This window comes from Corythoichthys intestinalis, chromosome 1 (genome assembly GCF_030265065.1).
Source record: "Corythoichthys intestinalis isolate RoL2023-P3 chromosome 1, ASM3026506v1, whole genome shotgun sequence".
Classification (NCBI taxonomy): Eukaryota; Metazoa; Chordata; class Actinopteri; order Syngnathiformes; family Syngnathidae; genus Corythoichthys; species Corythoichthys intestinalis.
Genome location: NC_080395.1, coordinates 8,587,028 through 8,603,524, shown reverse-complemented (window position 1 = coordinate 8,603,524; position 16,497 = coordinate 8,587,028). Strand labels below are relative to the sequence as shown.

The following is a 16,497-nucleotide window of genomic DNA, read 5'->3' as shown; positions in this document are numbered from 1 at the left end:
GCCATTGTGAACAGTTTTTTCTTTGAAAATATAAAGGCAACATCAAAGGCATGCAAATTCCGCCAAAATAGGCTTAGGTGTTAAAGGGTTAAATGGGTGTACTTGATCAATAAATATATACTGTATTCTCACAGTGATATTGTAATTTTTTATGGGGGGGGGGCAATAATATTGCATATCACAATAATTTATTAACCCTTTAACACCGAACGTGTCGGATGCGACAGGTTTACGCATATCATCTTTGAAGCCTCGTAACGCTGTAATTACGTCACCCACGTGCCTCTGGTTGGTCTCGTTTGAAAGTACGGAAGTTGATGTCCACACCAGTTTTTGTTTTAAGTCAATCGACAAAGTATAACTGGAGATAATGTCATTTGAGTTTTATTGTTTTATTGCACTCATAAATATGCATTAAAACGCTGCATGGACCATGTGTCTATCTCCAGATTTCCATCATTTCTTGTCCTTTTTTCAAAACGGAAAGCAGCACAAAAGATTACATATTCCAATAGCTGTTGTGATGTCAACAAGGAAGAACCTAATGTGAACATTTTTAATAAATTGACGAGCAAGGCGCCAACTAAGGGAAAGGAGACACGCGTAGCAATCAACGGCCGGTTGGATTCAGCGAGCGACTTTGAAACGTGCAGAATGAATCGAAAACTAAATTTAGCGCAAGCTAATGTATTATTTCATTAACTCAAGGAATAGGATGAGCTGTATTTGTCATTGTTTTCCTCGGATCTGTCGGCATCTCGGCGAGTAGAAGTGACAGCTGCGCGCAAACGGCAGACGAGTAGGCTGTGTGACGTTGTATGTGACGCAGTTTAGTGACATGTTCAAAAGCAAACTTTATTGAGTGCGCAAAAAAAAAAAAAAAACTTTATTGGGTCATGCCTAAAAAAATGAGAGGGGTCTGGAAAAAAATTGAATTGAACTGAACAACTTGTCAATATTTTTGAAAATACTTTTTTTTCCCAATGTTTATTATTTTCTCTTCACTATGAATCTTTTCAATTTTTATATAGATGTGTGTTCGAGAAGCTGGATTGCATGTACATATTTGATAAGGTGATGGGTACAATACCTAACTTCACAAACAGATATCCTCCAAACCCTTTTTGTGTTGGAAAATATATATAATTTTTTTCTCACTATTTTGCACTGTATATAACATGTTTTGACCATAGTATGTGTGAAGGCCAAAAACGCCTATGACCATAGCTGCTGTTTGTGTTGAATTGTCAAACATAAAACTATTCAATCTTTTTTTTTTCTATTGAATGTTAATCCTAGCAAGTTTAATGTTTGGTTGTCAGTGGGACTTCAACATTACAAATTTTGAAAAAAGATTTTGGGAATTCTTTGTCTTTTTGGGTCCAAAATGTGGATTAAAGTTGGTCAGTGAAGAAAACAACAGTTCGGACATGAAGTTCAAGGTATCCTGAAAAAAGGGACCCAACTTGGCCATTGTGAACAGTTTTTTCTTTGAAATATAAAGGCAACATCAAAGGCATGCAAATTCGGCCAAAATAGGCTTAGGTGTTAAAGGGTTAAATTATCGCACACTAAAATTTATCACGACAGGCCTAGTCTGAACGCAGCCCTTTAGCTGCAGATACAGTAAATTAACTATTACTGACACCCATCATTTATCAACCCTTTCACTGCCATTGATGATAGAATTGTTAACTCATTGGCTGCCATTGACGGCCAGACATCCATTCGGTTTGAAGTGGGAGGGATGGCAACCAATGCACCTAACTGCCACCCTCCCACTTCAAATGGATTGGACGTCTACTAGTGATGAACTCACTGAATTTCACAGCAGAAGGACGAAAACAGCTCGTTTCCCCCCCTGTAGAAGTTATCGTGAGCGTTGTGTGGCAAGTTACATATGTGAATTTTGCCCTGGAGTCACTCGCACTGATCACGTTCACATCAAAGCAAGTCTGATATTGCATAAAAAATGAAACTCATGTCGTGATCTTACCCTCATTTTCTTTGTTTTTTAATTGCTCGTCGTGGCCTGGATTTCCTCTCCTCATCATGCACGTCTCTACTCTTTAGGTTGATGTTTTTGATTGCGTTGGTCTTCGGTCAGTAGTATTTTGCCGCAATCTTCAAGACAAGTCGAAAAGCGTCACATACAATTAAATGTAATCACTCTAATGTTAAACGAGCGACCCCCCCGCCACTTATAACAAAATTTACAAATCAGAAGTGGCATTAAGATAAAGCAATTGAAATGCAAACACGTGTCTTGGCTAGCGAGCTATGCTAAATAAAAGGAAGTTATGGAAGCCCGGAAAGCTTCAACATAAGGCCAAACCACTTCCGCTAAACTTTAAGGTGCGACGTTTTAGGCCACCAAATTCTTACTTCGGTACTTACCCGGTGAGAATATTTTGAAGAAGCTCGTTTGGTTAGGAGAAGGGAACACATCAGAACGGCAAGTCCTGGATAGGTCAAAAGAGAGCGCTTCGGAGCAGTGGTTCAATGTAAAAATACGTCTTCTTCTTTTTTTTTTCCCCTGCCGTTTACGCCTTGCCTCATGGGGCATTAGCGCCATCTGCTGGGTTGACGGTTTGGCGAGAGAGTCAACAGTTACAGACTGCATTTCAGTAGATGGCGGTAATGCCCCACGAAACAATGGGTGAACTGCCAAGAAACAAGAAGAAGAAATCCAGAGCCGGGTTGTTTCTACTTCCGGTTCACGTCATGCAATATCTGTGTACTCAAGCAAGACTCGAGTCCTTTCGTGTATCCTTTTTCTAACCAAACCCGCTCTTTCAACGCATTCTTATCGCGTAAGTGAGTGTTTAGTGGATTAAACATCGCAATTTAAAGTTTAGTGGAAGTCGTTTGGCTTTACGTTGCAGCGACCCAGGCTTATTTAGCTTAGGTTTAGTTTTGCTCGCTAGCTAATTGACACGGCAATGCATTTCATTGTTTTCGCTTGTCGGTCGTTCCGATTTGTATTTTATTTTATGTATTTGTTTATTTTTAGGAAGGTCGCCATCTTCGCCTGCATTATAGCGAGTACATTTAGTTATCTCATATATTTCTTAACTTGTCTTAAAAAAACGCCTGTCACGTTTTTCCCCACCCTTAATAATGATTGGCTCTTGTCAAAGAGTATGCAAAAATCAGTTATCAAGACTCACGCGGGTGGGCGTGGGGGGGGGTGGCATGTCCCCTTATCCCATCCCAAAAGGCCGGTCGATGGGGGCGCGGATGGCTGGGGGACCACCAGTCCATGGGTCCTGGTGGGTTGACGATAACTCCTTTGCTGGGCTGCGGGAGGAGGGATGGGTTGCGCTGGCTCAAAAAAATTAATGTAGATTTTAGTAAAGTTTTTTTTTTGGTTTGTTTTTAATTACAGCATACTTTGGAGGCGGGGGGGGGGGGTAAAAATGTCTTATATGTATTTAGTGCTGTAAGTAATTTGATAAGAACATTTTGCTGCTTCAAGGATTCGTTTAATTAAAGTGGCGTTGTAATTAGGGTTGTTCCGATCATGTTTTTTTGCTCCCGATCCGATCCCGGTCGTTTTAGTTTGAGTATCTGCCGATCCCGATATTTCCCGATCCGATTGCTTTTTATTTGTTTGCTCCCGATTCAATTCCAATCATTCCCGATAATTTTTCCCGATCATATACATTTTGGCAATGCATTAAGAAAAAAATGAATAAAACTCGGACGAATATATACATTCAACATACAGTACATAAGTACTGTATTTGTTTATTATGACAATAAATCCTCAAGATGGCATTTACATTATTAACATTCTTTCTGTGAGAGGGATCTACGGATAGAAAGACTTGTAATTCTTAAAGGATAAAAGTGACTTTGTATATTGTGACTAAATATTGCCATCTAGTGTATTTGTTGAGCTTTCAGTAAATGATACTGCAGCCATTTAACTTCTGCCCAAATGCATGATGGGAAGTGCAACCATGACTGTGCGTAGGGGCACTAATTGATATATCTTCTTTGCGTTGGGAAAGAACATAGGGTGTTAAGAAAATGATCAAATACTACCTTTCTTCCCCACATTGCCTCCCACGTTATTTTTAATTGCTGAGAGAAGTATTGTAAGGCTTTAGCCACATAAAAAATGGCTCCAAAGGCTGTCAAAATTCTCTCTACTCATTATACGCTGCCTTTTAGCGCTATCTAAAGGTAAAACGGCGCCTTTATAGATTGAACGCGACAATGCGTGAGTGGGTTGTGCGGCGCATGCGTTAATTATTTAAGGTGATTAATTTAAAAAAATAATTACCGCCGTTAACGCAATAAATTTGATAGCCCTACTTTAAGCCAAACCTACGCTGGATGAGTGTAAGACATTTTGTCTGTAATGTTAAATACAATTAGAAAACGATTAAAAAAAAAAAAAAATATATATATATATATATATATATATATATATATATATATTAAAGATACACGATAATATCGGTCACCAATAATTATCGGCGGATAATGGCAATTATGACATCACACAGATAATCCAGATAATAAAAATTAAACCGATAATGCAATCCGATAATTATATACTTGATTTAGCCTTCAAATGTGCGCAACCGAAGAATTCAGCACGCCGCCTCCTCAACCCCTCCCCTCTCTGAAGCCCCTGAGGGAGGAGGGGTTGAGGAGGCGGAGTTACACGACAAGAAGTAGTTGAATATTATGGCGGCTGTTACTAAAAAAACGACGCTCTCGCCATCTGCGAAACATGTACCGTAGAAATTCCATGAGGCAGAAAGAAAGCGTCCTCATTCAAAACCACTAACCCAGCAGCCATTTAAAACTGCATCACAAAGAATTTTGGAACGAATACGAGACTGCTGCTAGCAGGAATGCTAAAGCTATTGTAAACACTAAGTTAAACTACAGGGTTTGTGACGATACAGAGTCGGGCTGTTTGGGAATGCAGCCCAAGGCGGGTGGTAAATACGCATCTAAGGCTAAACACCGGCACGACTGGAGACCGATAGTCGGCAAGTAGCCGTCTTCCGACGGAGCCTGCCGGACCGGTGTTGTGCGAAAGGCACAACACCGGTCCGGCAGGCCGGGCGACGCGGGCTGAGCCCGGTTCCCTGGCCTCAGGACCTCCGGCGAACACCCCGGTTTCTCGAGCGTTCCACCACGGCGTGCGAGCAGAGCCAGGACCCGAATACGCCGCGGCGAACCGGCCGGGACGGGCGGTTTATCCGGTACGAACGTGTAGCTGCCGCCACCGCCGAGACGAGACTTGTTTTTTTTTTTTTTACCTTAATGACCCGAGAACCAAAGCCCTGGATAAAAGAAATAATGCAGTTTATACGACCACCATTCTTCATGAAAAAGTGATGTCCAGTAAGCAAGCTTATGACGGCACAGTGGTTAGATGATAATTTAAACATGGAGAAAACGAAGTCAGTCAGTCAATAATGCATTCAGTATGTAAAATGACGAGCGGTCAGATGACTTTGTAACGTTGCCTTTATTTTCGGCTTGACAAAACTCAGGCACAAAACAACACGCACGCGGATGCGAGCTCCAACTCCGTCCAAATAGTACTGCCGTGTAGCAGTTTAGCTGCCGTAAAGCAAATGTCGTGAAAGCCGCAAATGTAAACAAAGTGCTGCAGAATGGGTACATGACATCTCTCTCTTTTGAGTTAATCATTTTCACAGTATGCAACAAAGCATATAACATTAGCAATCACTTTTCAAATTATTTAACTTATTTCTCTGCTCAATTGCAGTCACAGTAGATAATCAAATTCTTAAATCAATATTCTGTAGCCACAAATATTATTCAAAATCTTTCCTTCTTCCAAGTTTTTTTTTTTTTTTTTAGGATTAAGTATAATAATGTATTGCTTAAAACAAGGCTGTTAAGATTATTTTCAGCTAGCTATTTTTCTTCCAAGAAATCTGAGAGAAATACACTTGAAGCGATGGCAGATAATTATCACTTAATAATAATCACTTATTGCCAATAGATTTACACTTATAACTGACTAGTTTTAAGGAGGTGTGTTTTGCAGTGTATTAATGTTATATATGTTAGGAATGGCTTACTTTTAAAGGGATTTTTGTGCAACTTAGGTATTTACTCTGTAATTGTTGCCAAAGGTTTACCATTACACAATGTCAGACAATCTGTCATTATTTAGATGTTTGAATTGACGACTTGTTCATATTTTATGTTGAAAAAAAAGAGCAATAAATTATATTTTTGCACAGTAATATTTTCTTTTGAGTATACTTTTAAATTTTACATAAATCTTTTAATAGAATTATCGGCTTGACATTATCGGTTATCGGTTGGAATGAGGAGGAAATTATCGGTATCGGTTGAAAAATGTATTATTGTGCATCACTAATGTATATATATATATATATATATATATATGTATGTATGTATGTATGTATGTATTAAAAAAAGGCATGTCCGATATTTTTTTGCCGATTCTGATGCTTTGAAAATGACGTGATTGGACCGGGTCCAATCACGACCGGGATGCCGATCTATCGGGACATCTTTAGTTGTAATGATTTGTTTTTAAAGTGTTTGCATTTAGTTTTATTCATTTGGGTGGATAAACTGCCCTTCTAGTGGCACAGTGAATATGGCATAACTCATTTCACATGCCTGAATCCAGCTGCTCCCTGTTAAAATAAGCTATGTTTTTGAGCTAATGGTTTTAAATGCATTCGTAATTTAGTTTATAGGTATATCCCATCTTCGTTGCCAATTCTGTCAATGGACTAAAGCAGTGCTTCTCAATTATTTTCTGTCACGCCCCCCCAAGGAAGACGTAAATGTTTCGCGCCCCCCCAAACTCCGCCGCCACTGTAAATAGTATCATTTGTCTATAAAATTACTATTATAAATACGCATCTGCCTAACATTGTGTCCTTTTTTTCTAATAATGAAAAAAAGTAACATAGATCAACTTATAATAAAGTATAATTTTATTAACATTGTTTTGTTTGTAATAGAGAAGACTTGACGTGCATCAATTTGCCTGAATTTGAAAAAAAGTCACATCCAAACTGTAAAAAATACACTCAAGGTACATTTTACACCATTTGATCCAGAAAAATAAAATGTAATAAAATCAGTAAATAATAACAAATTAAAATTGATTAGGAACATTCACTCATGAGGACAATATGCCAAAAAATTTGACCGAAAAAACAAAACTGAATAAAAGAAAAAAAAAAAAGTGTCCTTGGACAGGACAGTTTTTATTTTTGCTGCTCACAGTATTTACCTCCTTTGCAATGGTGTGGAGTTATTTTGCAATTAGCATGCTAACAATGCTCACTGGTTTACTGATATAACACTGACAAAGCAGGACAATTGTTTGCAATATTCGGCACGTTTTCACTGAAAAACAATCAAGTGGCTTATCAATGAGATTGGGGTCTAATGTCTTTAAGTGGCATCTTCATTGATTTGGCTTCTGGCTGTCCGCTATAATTATTTTTAGACACAGTAAACAGTGGTCTTTCCTCATCACACACTGTATTAAAAGTCAAAGCTAAAAGGCAAACGGCACGAAAAAAGCGCATTCTCGGCGGCCGAGGTAGAACCGTAGGTGAGAGCGGTCGTCGTCCAAGCCGAAAATGGCACTTCTCGGGCGGCGACGTGAGAACCGGACAAGACAGTGGGTTGCTGCGTGAGTGAGTCCGGTTGGAAAACGGCTTTTAAAAACAGCGGTGGCACACTGCTCTTCATATCTGTTTTCTGTGTGTGCTGAGTGCTCTTCCTTAGTTCAAAAATACTGCGCGCACTCTGAAAATGAGAGCGCCACTGCCATCTACTGAGTGGATGTGCAAGTACACTTTATTCCAGTACGGCAATGATCAAAAACAAAAAAACATGTTCCCCGAGGTCACATGCTCCCCCCCTGGCATCGCTCTGCGCCCCCCCAGGGGGGCGCGCCCCACTATTTGAGAAGTACTGGACTAAAGAAACTAAAGGAATTTGACAAGAGTCCCACAAAACCGTACAAGGACAAAGCCACACCTCTAGTGGCATGGCGGTGAATTACAGAGCAACTCATTCTCTTGATGCAGAACTTCGAATGTGCAATGACGTCGTAGGGCATGCGCAGTCGCTCCGCCGTCAGCGGAACGCAGAATCATAAATCAGCTCGTCATGTCAATGTCATGAAAAAATTGCCCGTCGACGAAATTTTTTTGTTAACGTCATCGTTGACGAAAAAAACACTGGCACTGAAGGGGCTGATAGGGATTGAACAAACATTTGAAAATCTTGATTTTTTTTTTTTTTTTTTTTTTTTTAGACATCACTGAAGATCTTCACTCTGAAATGTACGATCCCACCCAGGTTCTACAGGAGGAGATGCTGTATATCAAAAAAGAGTCGGAGCCAGAGATCCCCAACATAAAAGAAGAAGAACAGGAAGATGAAATTACCAAGTTTCCAATGACTGTCAGTGTGAAGATTGAAGAAGATGAAGGTCCAAATGAAGCAGCGGAACCTTCCGGCGACAGCTCATTTCATCACCTGAAACCAAAAGGTGAGGGGCGATCGCAACCGGACGGCCTCTTAGCCCCACTCTCGGACAGCGACGACGTCACATCACACTCTTCTGACACTGACACTAACGAGGAGGATGTTGATTTTGACCCAAAGTGTTCAAAATCTTCAAACAAATCATCACTGGAAAGAGGCGCAAAAGAATGCACGGGTGGGAAATCGTTTGGCTGCTCGCATTGCGATACAAGTTTTTCTCAGAAGAGACTGTTAGCAAAACATGACAAGGTACACACAAAGCCTTTACTCTGTACTTTTTGTTGTAAAAGATTCACGTATGAGACTAATTTAATGAGGCATGCAAGAACACACACTGGAGTGAAGCCTTTTGCTTGCACACACTGCGATAAAACATTTTCTCAGAAGATTCATTTGAACAGACATGAGCGTACACACTCTGGAGAAAAGCCTTTTGCCTGCACGCTTTGTGAGAAAAGATTTTCTCAGAAGACTTATTTACGTATACATCAGCGCACACACACTGGAGAAAAGTCTTTTGTCTGCACGGTTTGCGATAAAAGATTTTCTCAGAAGTATAATTTAGAACTACACAGGCGTACGCACACTGGAGAAAAGCCTTTTGCCTGCACGCTTTGCGAGAAAAGATTTTCTCAAGAGATTCATTTAAGTACACATCAGCGTACACACACTGGAGAAAAGCCTTTTGCTTGCACGCTTTGCGATAAAAGATTTTCTCAGAAGATTCATTTAGAAATGCACACGCGTACGCACACTGGAGAAAAGCGTTTTGCTTGCACATTATGTGGTAAAAGATTCATCGACAAGAGGAATTTAAACAAACACACAAAAACACATAAAAGATTTTCTCGATTAACCCTTGAACACCAGACTTGTCAGCGGTAGGGATGGGAATCGAGAACCAGTTCCGTGTGGTCCAATTCCATGGAATTGTTTGGCAATTTTTCTAACGATTCTCATATCGGTTCCAACTAGCACGATTTACGTTTTATTGTTTATGCATGTTACACACTTTCGAATCGGCAAGCACGGCAACGTAATTACCATTGGCGAGACTTCTCATCAAGTGTAACCTGGAGAGAGTTGTCGCTAAGTGAATTTGCATTGACTTATACAGGCCATGTCATTATTCATGAGACTACTTAAAGTAATGGTGATTTTTCCCAAAAAGTCCAATGAGTCTAAAAATATAACATACAGTATATGCATCTAAAATTTTTATTTGCAATTTTAATACTCCTGTAGAAATATCCCATGGGTATGCGTTCATTCCCATAGCAACCAGTTCGTTCCTACATCATGTGCGCTGCGTATTCTGGGACCGAGAATAGGTGTAAAGTGCGCATTTCGAGCAGAGGACGGCCACCTGTTAGAGCGGGGGTCCCCAACCTTTTTTGCACCAGTTCTTTTTTTCACGGACCAGTGTTCTGACAAATTTTGCAACCCATCAAAAATTTCAACGATGCGGCTCTGCACATGCGCGTAACGTTAAACATGGCCGCAAATGCAGCGATTCCAAAGTAAACCTTACAAACTTTCTTTAAAGAAAGGAAAATTAACTTACGTTTGATCATGGAAGGACATGTAGAAAAGTTCTCCTCAGACACATCCTGCCATGTTAGCTGCACACAACAACTGCACACCGCTCTCTTACCATTAACGACTTCGCCTTGTCGTTAAGCATTAATTAAGAAGCCCGTTTTACAAAAATACGATGTTGGAAATTGTTGCAAGCTTTTTCAATGCTCTCGTAGCGATGTCAGGATATTCCAGAATGACTTTAATCCAGAACCTCGGTAGAGTTGTTGTCTCAAATATACGTTTAAGGTCGCCGTCATTTGCGATCTCTCCAAGCTGATCCTCCTGTTATACAGACATGCTCGAATCACTCGGTTTATTCACAAATGGCTCACGAATCCACTCCTTAGCAGTTCGTAGGGTCTTCGAGGTTGTAGGCTCATCTTCTGGCTCGTCAGGTGCCCATTTCGCCGTAAAAAATGTCTCCAAAGACGTCTGTTTTTCAGTCATCTTTGCTCGTGTGGGGGCTAATTATTTCCGGGAACAAATGTGCTGCCCCCGCGGCCTAGTAATATGTTATTATCGAGGACAAGCGCACATAGATATATACACAAAACAAGATGTACTGCTTGCAGTCCAATCAATTAATTTCTATGATGACATTCTAATCTATCCTGTATTATTATATCTAGAGTAGACAGTTATATTGGTGTGTTAAGCAGGGGCACAGGGTTAATTCGGCCAGAATGCGGTCGTTAATAAATTATTTCTGTGCGGCCCGCTAGCAAATGCGCCATGGACCGGTACCGGTCAGCGGCCCGGCAGATGGGGAGCCCTGTGTTAGAGGATTAATCTGTGCGTCCATGAATGTATATGTACATATATGTATATGTATGTATTCCCCCACTGTCAGCCAGCAAGAATGCTGCTTCCATCTTGCGTACAGCAGACGCTTTGAGAGTGACGGGAGTAGTAGGGGGACAAGGCTACCTGAATTCACCCCCTGGATAGATGCGATGGAAGTGATTGTGATTGGCTGAGGGTTAGAGTCATGTGTCATGGGAAGCCAATCAGAGCCGGTGTTTTCACACACAAACCAGAACAGCGAATGCGGCGAACACACACACGCAAAACAGATGCAGAGGGATATGATGGCAGAGCATTCAGAGGAAAATTTGTCCTTTACGAGGTGGAGATATAAGCACTATTTCAAGACAAAATACTTGGAGTACAGTAGGCTATGTCTACTTGACCAGTTGTCTCAGGTTGTGTGAGTTAGATATAATTTATTAAACTCACTTTATATTTACCGCTGATTGTTATTGTTTACTGTTTATTTTTGTTGCACTTCAAGTATAGGATAAATCTGTTGCTGGTGAGGTGCAATAAATATTACAAGGTTCCATAACACAACTACCTGTCTGTTCTTCTCTGTTCAACTGACTTGAATACTGCTCAGAAAATTTCAAATTGTTTGACATACAACAACTTCTTTTTAAAGTAACGGAAATAGTTACTTTCCCTGGTAACTAGTTACTTTTACTATAGAGTAATTCAGTTACTGAGTTAATTTTTGGAAAAAGTAGTGACTAATTACTTTTTTAAAGTAGCGTGCCCAACACTGGTCGAGATACACGAAAGTGCCCTTTCCATTTTATCCATATGTGACGACTGTCAATCCTCGTCGTGTTTTATTCCAACACATTGTCAGGGATAATAGTTTTGAATATTTAAAAAATTGTATAATTATTTATGCAAGTTTTTTTTTTTTTTTTAATTCACAAATAAAAGTTCACAAAGAAACCTATATTTGCATTTTTCCAATCAGAAATAGATTATACACTGAAATCAATAAGACTAATTAGCAATTTAAAAAGAAGTAGTAAACTGATGAGAATGTTTTTTTTTTCCCTGAAGCCTCTGGTTAAAATTTTGATATTTTCACGTGTTAAACTGTATATTTGTTTTTTTTATTAATGTTTTTTTTTAAATTTTATTTTGTAATGAATACGTAATCGTGATGATTACATCTGTATGGGTCAATTTTTTTGTCAACTGTTGTGTGAAGCATATGTTTGTATGCAAATGAATTCGAAATAGAAAAAAAAAAAAAAAGATATTGACTTAAAGGATATATAGAGAGGTAACTTTTTAATTTTTATTTATTTTTTGTGTTAGGTTTTGTCTCCAATCTGAGTGTGTTTAACTGTTCGTCAGAATAGCATAATTTTAGTAAGCTTGAGAACGATAAACTGATACGACCGGATATCCGGTTTTACAGGTGAGAGATACAGCTGTATCGATAGTAAAGTTACCATTCGACAGTAATTAGCCATTAAATATTCAATGAACCGATAGTAGAGATAGAATTCAGCTATCGCGAGCACAAGAATCGGCTTCTAATGCCTAGTTCAATGCATTGCTTAATGGGATGATAGTGTAATTTAGCTTTTACTTCACATGCTGCGCTTGTGTCATTCACCACACAGCGCACTTAGATATAGACCGCACGCATGATATAATATGGACAAGCACAACTCACGGTCGTGGTTGCCTCAATTTCCCATGCATTTCGGCAGAACCGCTACTAGTCGCCGTCATTACCCGATCGTCACGGGCATGTCATAACAACGCGAGCACTAACAAAACCACTGTAACGCACGCTCCGTAGCGTTTTCTTCACAGCCCAAAACAAAAACGAAACTAGTAATGGCAACGAAGCAACATGCTAAAACAATGGACAGTTTGAGCACCGACGTCAGCAACGTGCAGCGATTGATTTTCAACGCACCCAGGAAAAACAAAAGTCGGACTTTGAAGTGAGGAAGGCCCCCAGATCTGTTCGCACGGGACAGAGCTTGTGTGAAGTGTGGAGCGGTACAGAGATCGTGAGTTTTTAACCCTGAAAAATAACCCACTACAATAGTGGAAAGGGCAACACGACCTTCTGGAGATTTTTTTTTTTTCACGAAACGCAGTCTACTTAAACATGAACATGTGGATTAGTTGATCTTCCTCAAGGAAAAATCTGCCCTTCAAAAAAAGATATGGACCGTGATGAGGAAAAAACAAATGTGGAAGCACAGGCATAAGTGAAAGACTCTGCTGTGTATAAGGTTAAAGTAATGATTATTGACCTGTCTGTCTAAAATGCCATCTTTTTATTCCAATTATACCAGTGGTAAAGCATAATTTATTTATGATAACATTGAGGGTTTAATTCTTTTTTTTTTCTAGAGCTGCTGCATATAATTAACATTTTTTGTTTGTAAAATGTTTACGTTGAAAGTTTGCACTTAAATTACTTACCTCTTCTGTTCGAAACATCAGGAAACACAGTAATTGAATTACTGGCACTTTATTGTTGTCTGTCACTGGAGTTTTATTATCAAACCCATCCAACAAAATGACGGTCATGTAGTAAGCCTTATTTATTTATTTATTTATTTTCATAAAAAAATAAAACATAACATTAGTATGAAATTTTGTTGTTTAGTTTTGCTATTAGAAATGTCTTTTTTATACGTTTAAAAAACTGTACGAACACACACAACAAATGTTTACTAATGTATCGTTTTCACTCTGTATCGAACCGTATCGTTCTTAAACTATCAAATCGCTCGACCTTAAAAATGTATCGTTTTTGAATCGAATCGTAACCTGTGTATCTAGATACATATCGAATCGGCTTCATGCCAGAGATTCCCAACCCTAAATTTTAGTCTGCCTTTCTGATCTCGTATTAATCTGTCAACCCAGTAGATGGCGGTAATGGCCCACGATACGAGAGGTAACCTGCCAACAAAACACAAGACGAAAAAGATCATTGCTATGTGCGTGTTGGATTAATGGATAAAAAACAAAGGCTGCTGGTGGTGGGGTGATTTAAAAAAAAAAAAAAAAAAAAAAAAACATTCAATGATTATGCCATAGTTAGAAGTACCGAACCGATGACGTATATTTTCAATGAACCACTGCACCGGAAGCACTCTTTCTAGACCGATCCGGGACTTACCGTTCTTTTGTGTTCCTTTCTCCCAACCAAACGAGCTCCTTCAAAGTATTCTCACCAGGTAAGTACTGAAGTAAGAATTTGGTGGACTAAAACATCCGATTTTAACCTTGGTGGAAGTCGTTTAGCTTAATGTTGAAGCTTTGCAGGCTAACTCGTTTCGTATAGCTCGCTAGCCGTGACGCGTGAATGCATTTCGATTGCTTTGACTCTGCCACTTGTAAATTTTGTTGTAAAGGGCCGGGGTCGCTCGGTTAGCAGAGATTACATTTAATTGTATGAGACGCTTTTCGACATGTCTTAATGATGCGACAAAATAATCCTGACCGCAGGCGAACGCAATCAAAAACATCAAGCTAAAGAGGAGAGACGTGGAAGATGAGGTGAAGAAGTCCAGGCCACGAAGATCAACTGTAAAAAGAAAATGAGGTTTAGATCACGACATGAGTGGTTTTACTGTTTTTATGCCACATCAGCCTTGCTTTTGACCGTGATCAGTGATTGAGACTGTAGGGCCAAATTCCCAAATCTGACTTTCCACACAAAGCTCACAATAACGATGATCTCACGATATGGCGATACAACAATTATCCGTACATGGGTCAGGAAATCATTCAGGGATATTCTGCAGAAAAGTAACAAGGTATTTTCATTTCAGTTTCAAAGAGTTCATCTCTAATATACATCCAATGGCGTACCGCAAGCAACACGTCACTTCCGCTCGTTAATATTCATGAGGTGAGCTACTGTTGCTAAGGGGGGACACGCTATCGTTTGTCTCCAATAGGAAATGAATGGAAATCGTGTACGAAGGAGATGTTTATAGAGCTAAACCTACCGATTCTCTCCAAAAATTATGTCCCTGGTTCTGAATTGACTGGCAAAGATATGGAACAACATAAAAATGTTCAGTTAAAGAGATGGCTTGATTGTCGAGGGCTGAAAAAGATGGGAAAAAAACAAGCTAACCTAAGCATAGCCTTAGCTTTTTTTATCGACACCTCTTTCTTACGCGACTGACATTCTCCTGTTTCAACATCCCAGCCCTGTCTTTCTCTTATATTATATATCCTCTGGTTGTCCTACGTCTCTGACCGTTCTTGGGGGTCATTTAGCTATATTGTTTGTGTAGCGACCGCAAACGCTACTCGGTGACAGCCAACAAACACTTTCAATTTTTTCATTGATATTTACACTTTCCCCTTACTAAAGTTGTTTTTTTTTTTTTACAACAGAAAAGGTAACAGTAGCAGTCAGATACCATTATAATTCTTATCAGGTCATTTATTGTCAGACAGAAGCAGCACGGCACATTGTCACGCTAAAAAATAAGTTAAAAATATAAAAATGGCATACCTCTTTGTCCTCTGAAAGACCATGCCAACCCAACAAAATGTTTACTGCAAATGAAATTCTCCGAGCTGGCGTTAAAAGTCCACGCAAGTTGATTCGTCCTTCACATTTTTTCCTTGGAGTTTTTGGTTTTGGGAACAGTATGAAGAAAACATCCTTTTATGTCGTGATGTCTAGACTTATTTCTACAAGTTCCAAAAAACCAATGTGTGATCGGCATGTTCGTTTTTGAAAGATTACCGGAGAAAATTAGCAGAATTAACATGGTTTCTATGCGAGGGCGGGTCTGTAATGTCCCACTTTCGCTTTACTTCCGCTTTACGATGCGACATCACGGTCTAAAAATAGCATGCGTGCGGTACGCCATTCATTTGAACTGGGAAGGTGGCAGTTTGGTACGTTCGCTGCCATCCCTCACACTTCAAACGTAATAGAGGTCTATGGCCATTAATGGCAGCCAATGGTTTAACAATTTCATCTACCATCATGTCATAAACTTCATATTTGCTCTTTCAAGTGCGTGTTTGACACCAAAAAGCATGTTTATTTCATATTTCACGTGGTGTTTTAAGCTCCTGAATGAAATGGACCGCTTACATGTGTGTGGAAGCGATCCCTATATTTATTTAGTTTTTTTAATCCCACGCCATGAAAACGAGTAACTTCCGGCTCCAGTCTCGGGTTTAGGGCCAATGCGAATATGACATCACCTGGGTCAGCATCTCGCAATACAGCATTCCTTAATAGCATGCAGAAGGACTGCAGATTCAGCTGATTTTGCGGGTTAGTTTGTTTATTTTTCCACATCACGCCAGCCAAACGGTTGCAAGCCTATGTAGCTGCACGAAGCAGAAGCGTGTGAGCCTTTTTGAATTTCAGAAAGTTCCCGTTCACCCTGAGGAGTGTGCGACAACTGTGGGACCATTAGACTTACGAGGAAGTGAGTAAAAATCATGTTTTGTATTATGTCAAATACTGGGATCATGGCAAACGTTTTATTACGGAGGTGGCTTGCAATTGTGGCTGACAATGCCCCTTGTCCACCGAAAATGCCACTCGGCCAA

At 39.7% G+C, this 16,497-nt stretch overlaps 2 protein-coding genes across 4 annotated transcripts in view; one reads left to right on the top strand and one right to left on the bottom strand.

The window, feature by feature from the left end:
• Positions 1–2,536, bottom strand: part of LOC130921365 (gastrula zinc finger protein XlCGF58.1-like) — a 46,266-nt gene extending 43,730 nt beyond the window's left edge. For all 3 annotated transcript variants that reach the window (XM_057845187.1, XM_057845167.1, XM_057845178.1), the window contains exons 1-2: positions 2,398–2,536; positions 1,997–2,124 (exon numbers count right to left, since the gene is read on the bottom strand). In XM_057845187.1, coding sequence (XP_057701170.1) covers positions 1,997–2,054 — 58 coding nt within the window. In that variant the 5' untranslated portion in view covers positions 2,055–2,124; positions 2,398–2,536. The remainder of the gene's footprint in view (positions 1–1,996; positions 2,125–2,397) is intronic.
• Positions 2,537–2,705: 169 nt separating this feature from the next.
• The window catches only part of LOC130931838 (oocyte zinc finger protein XlCOF6-like), a 43,879-nt gene continuing 30,087 nt past the window's right edge, over positions 2,706–16,497 (top strand). Inside the window, exons 1-2 of the mRNA XM_057861002.1 lie at positions 2,706–2,813; positions 8,318–8,799. Coding sequence (XP_057716985.1) covers positions 8,344–8,799 — 456 coding nt within the window. The 5' untranslated portion in view covers positions 2,706–2,813; positions 8,318–8,343. The remainder of the gene's footprint in view (positions 2,814–8,317; positions 8,800–16,497) is intronic.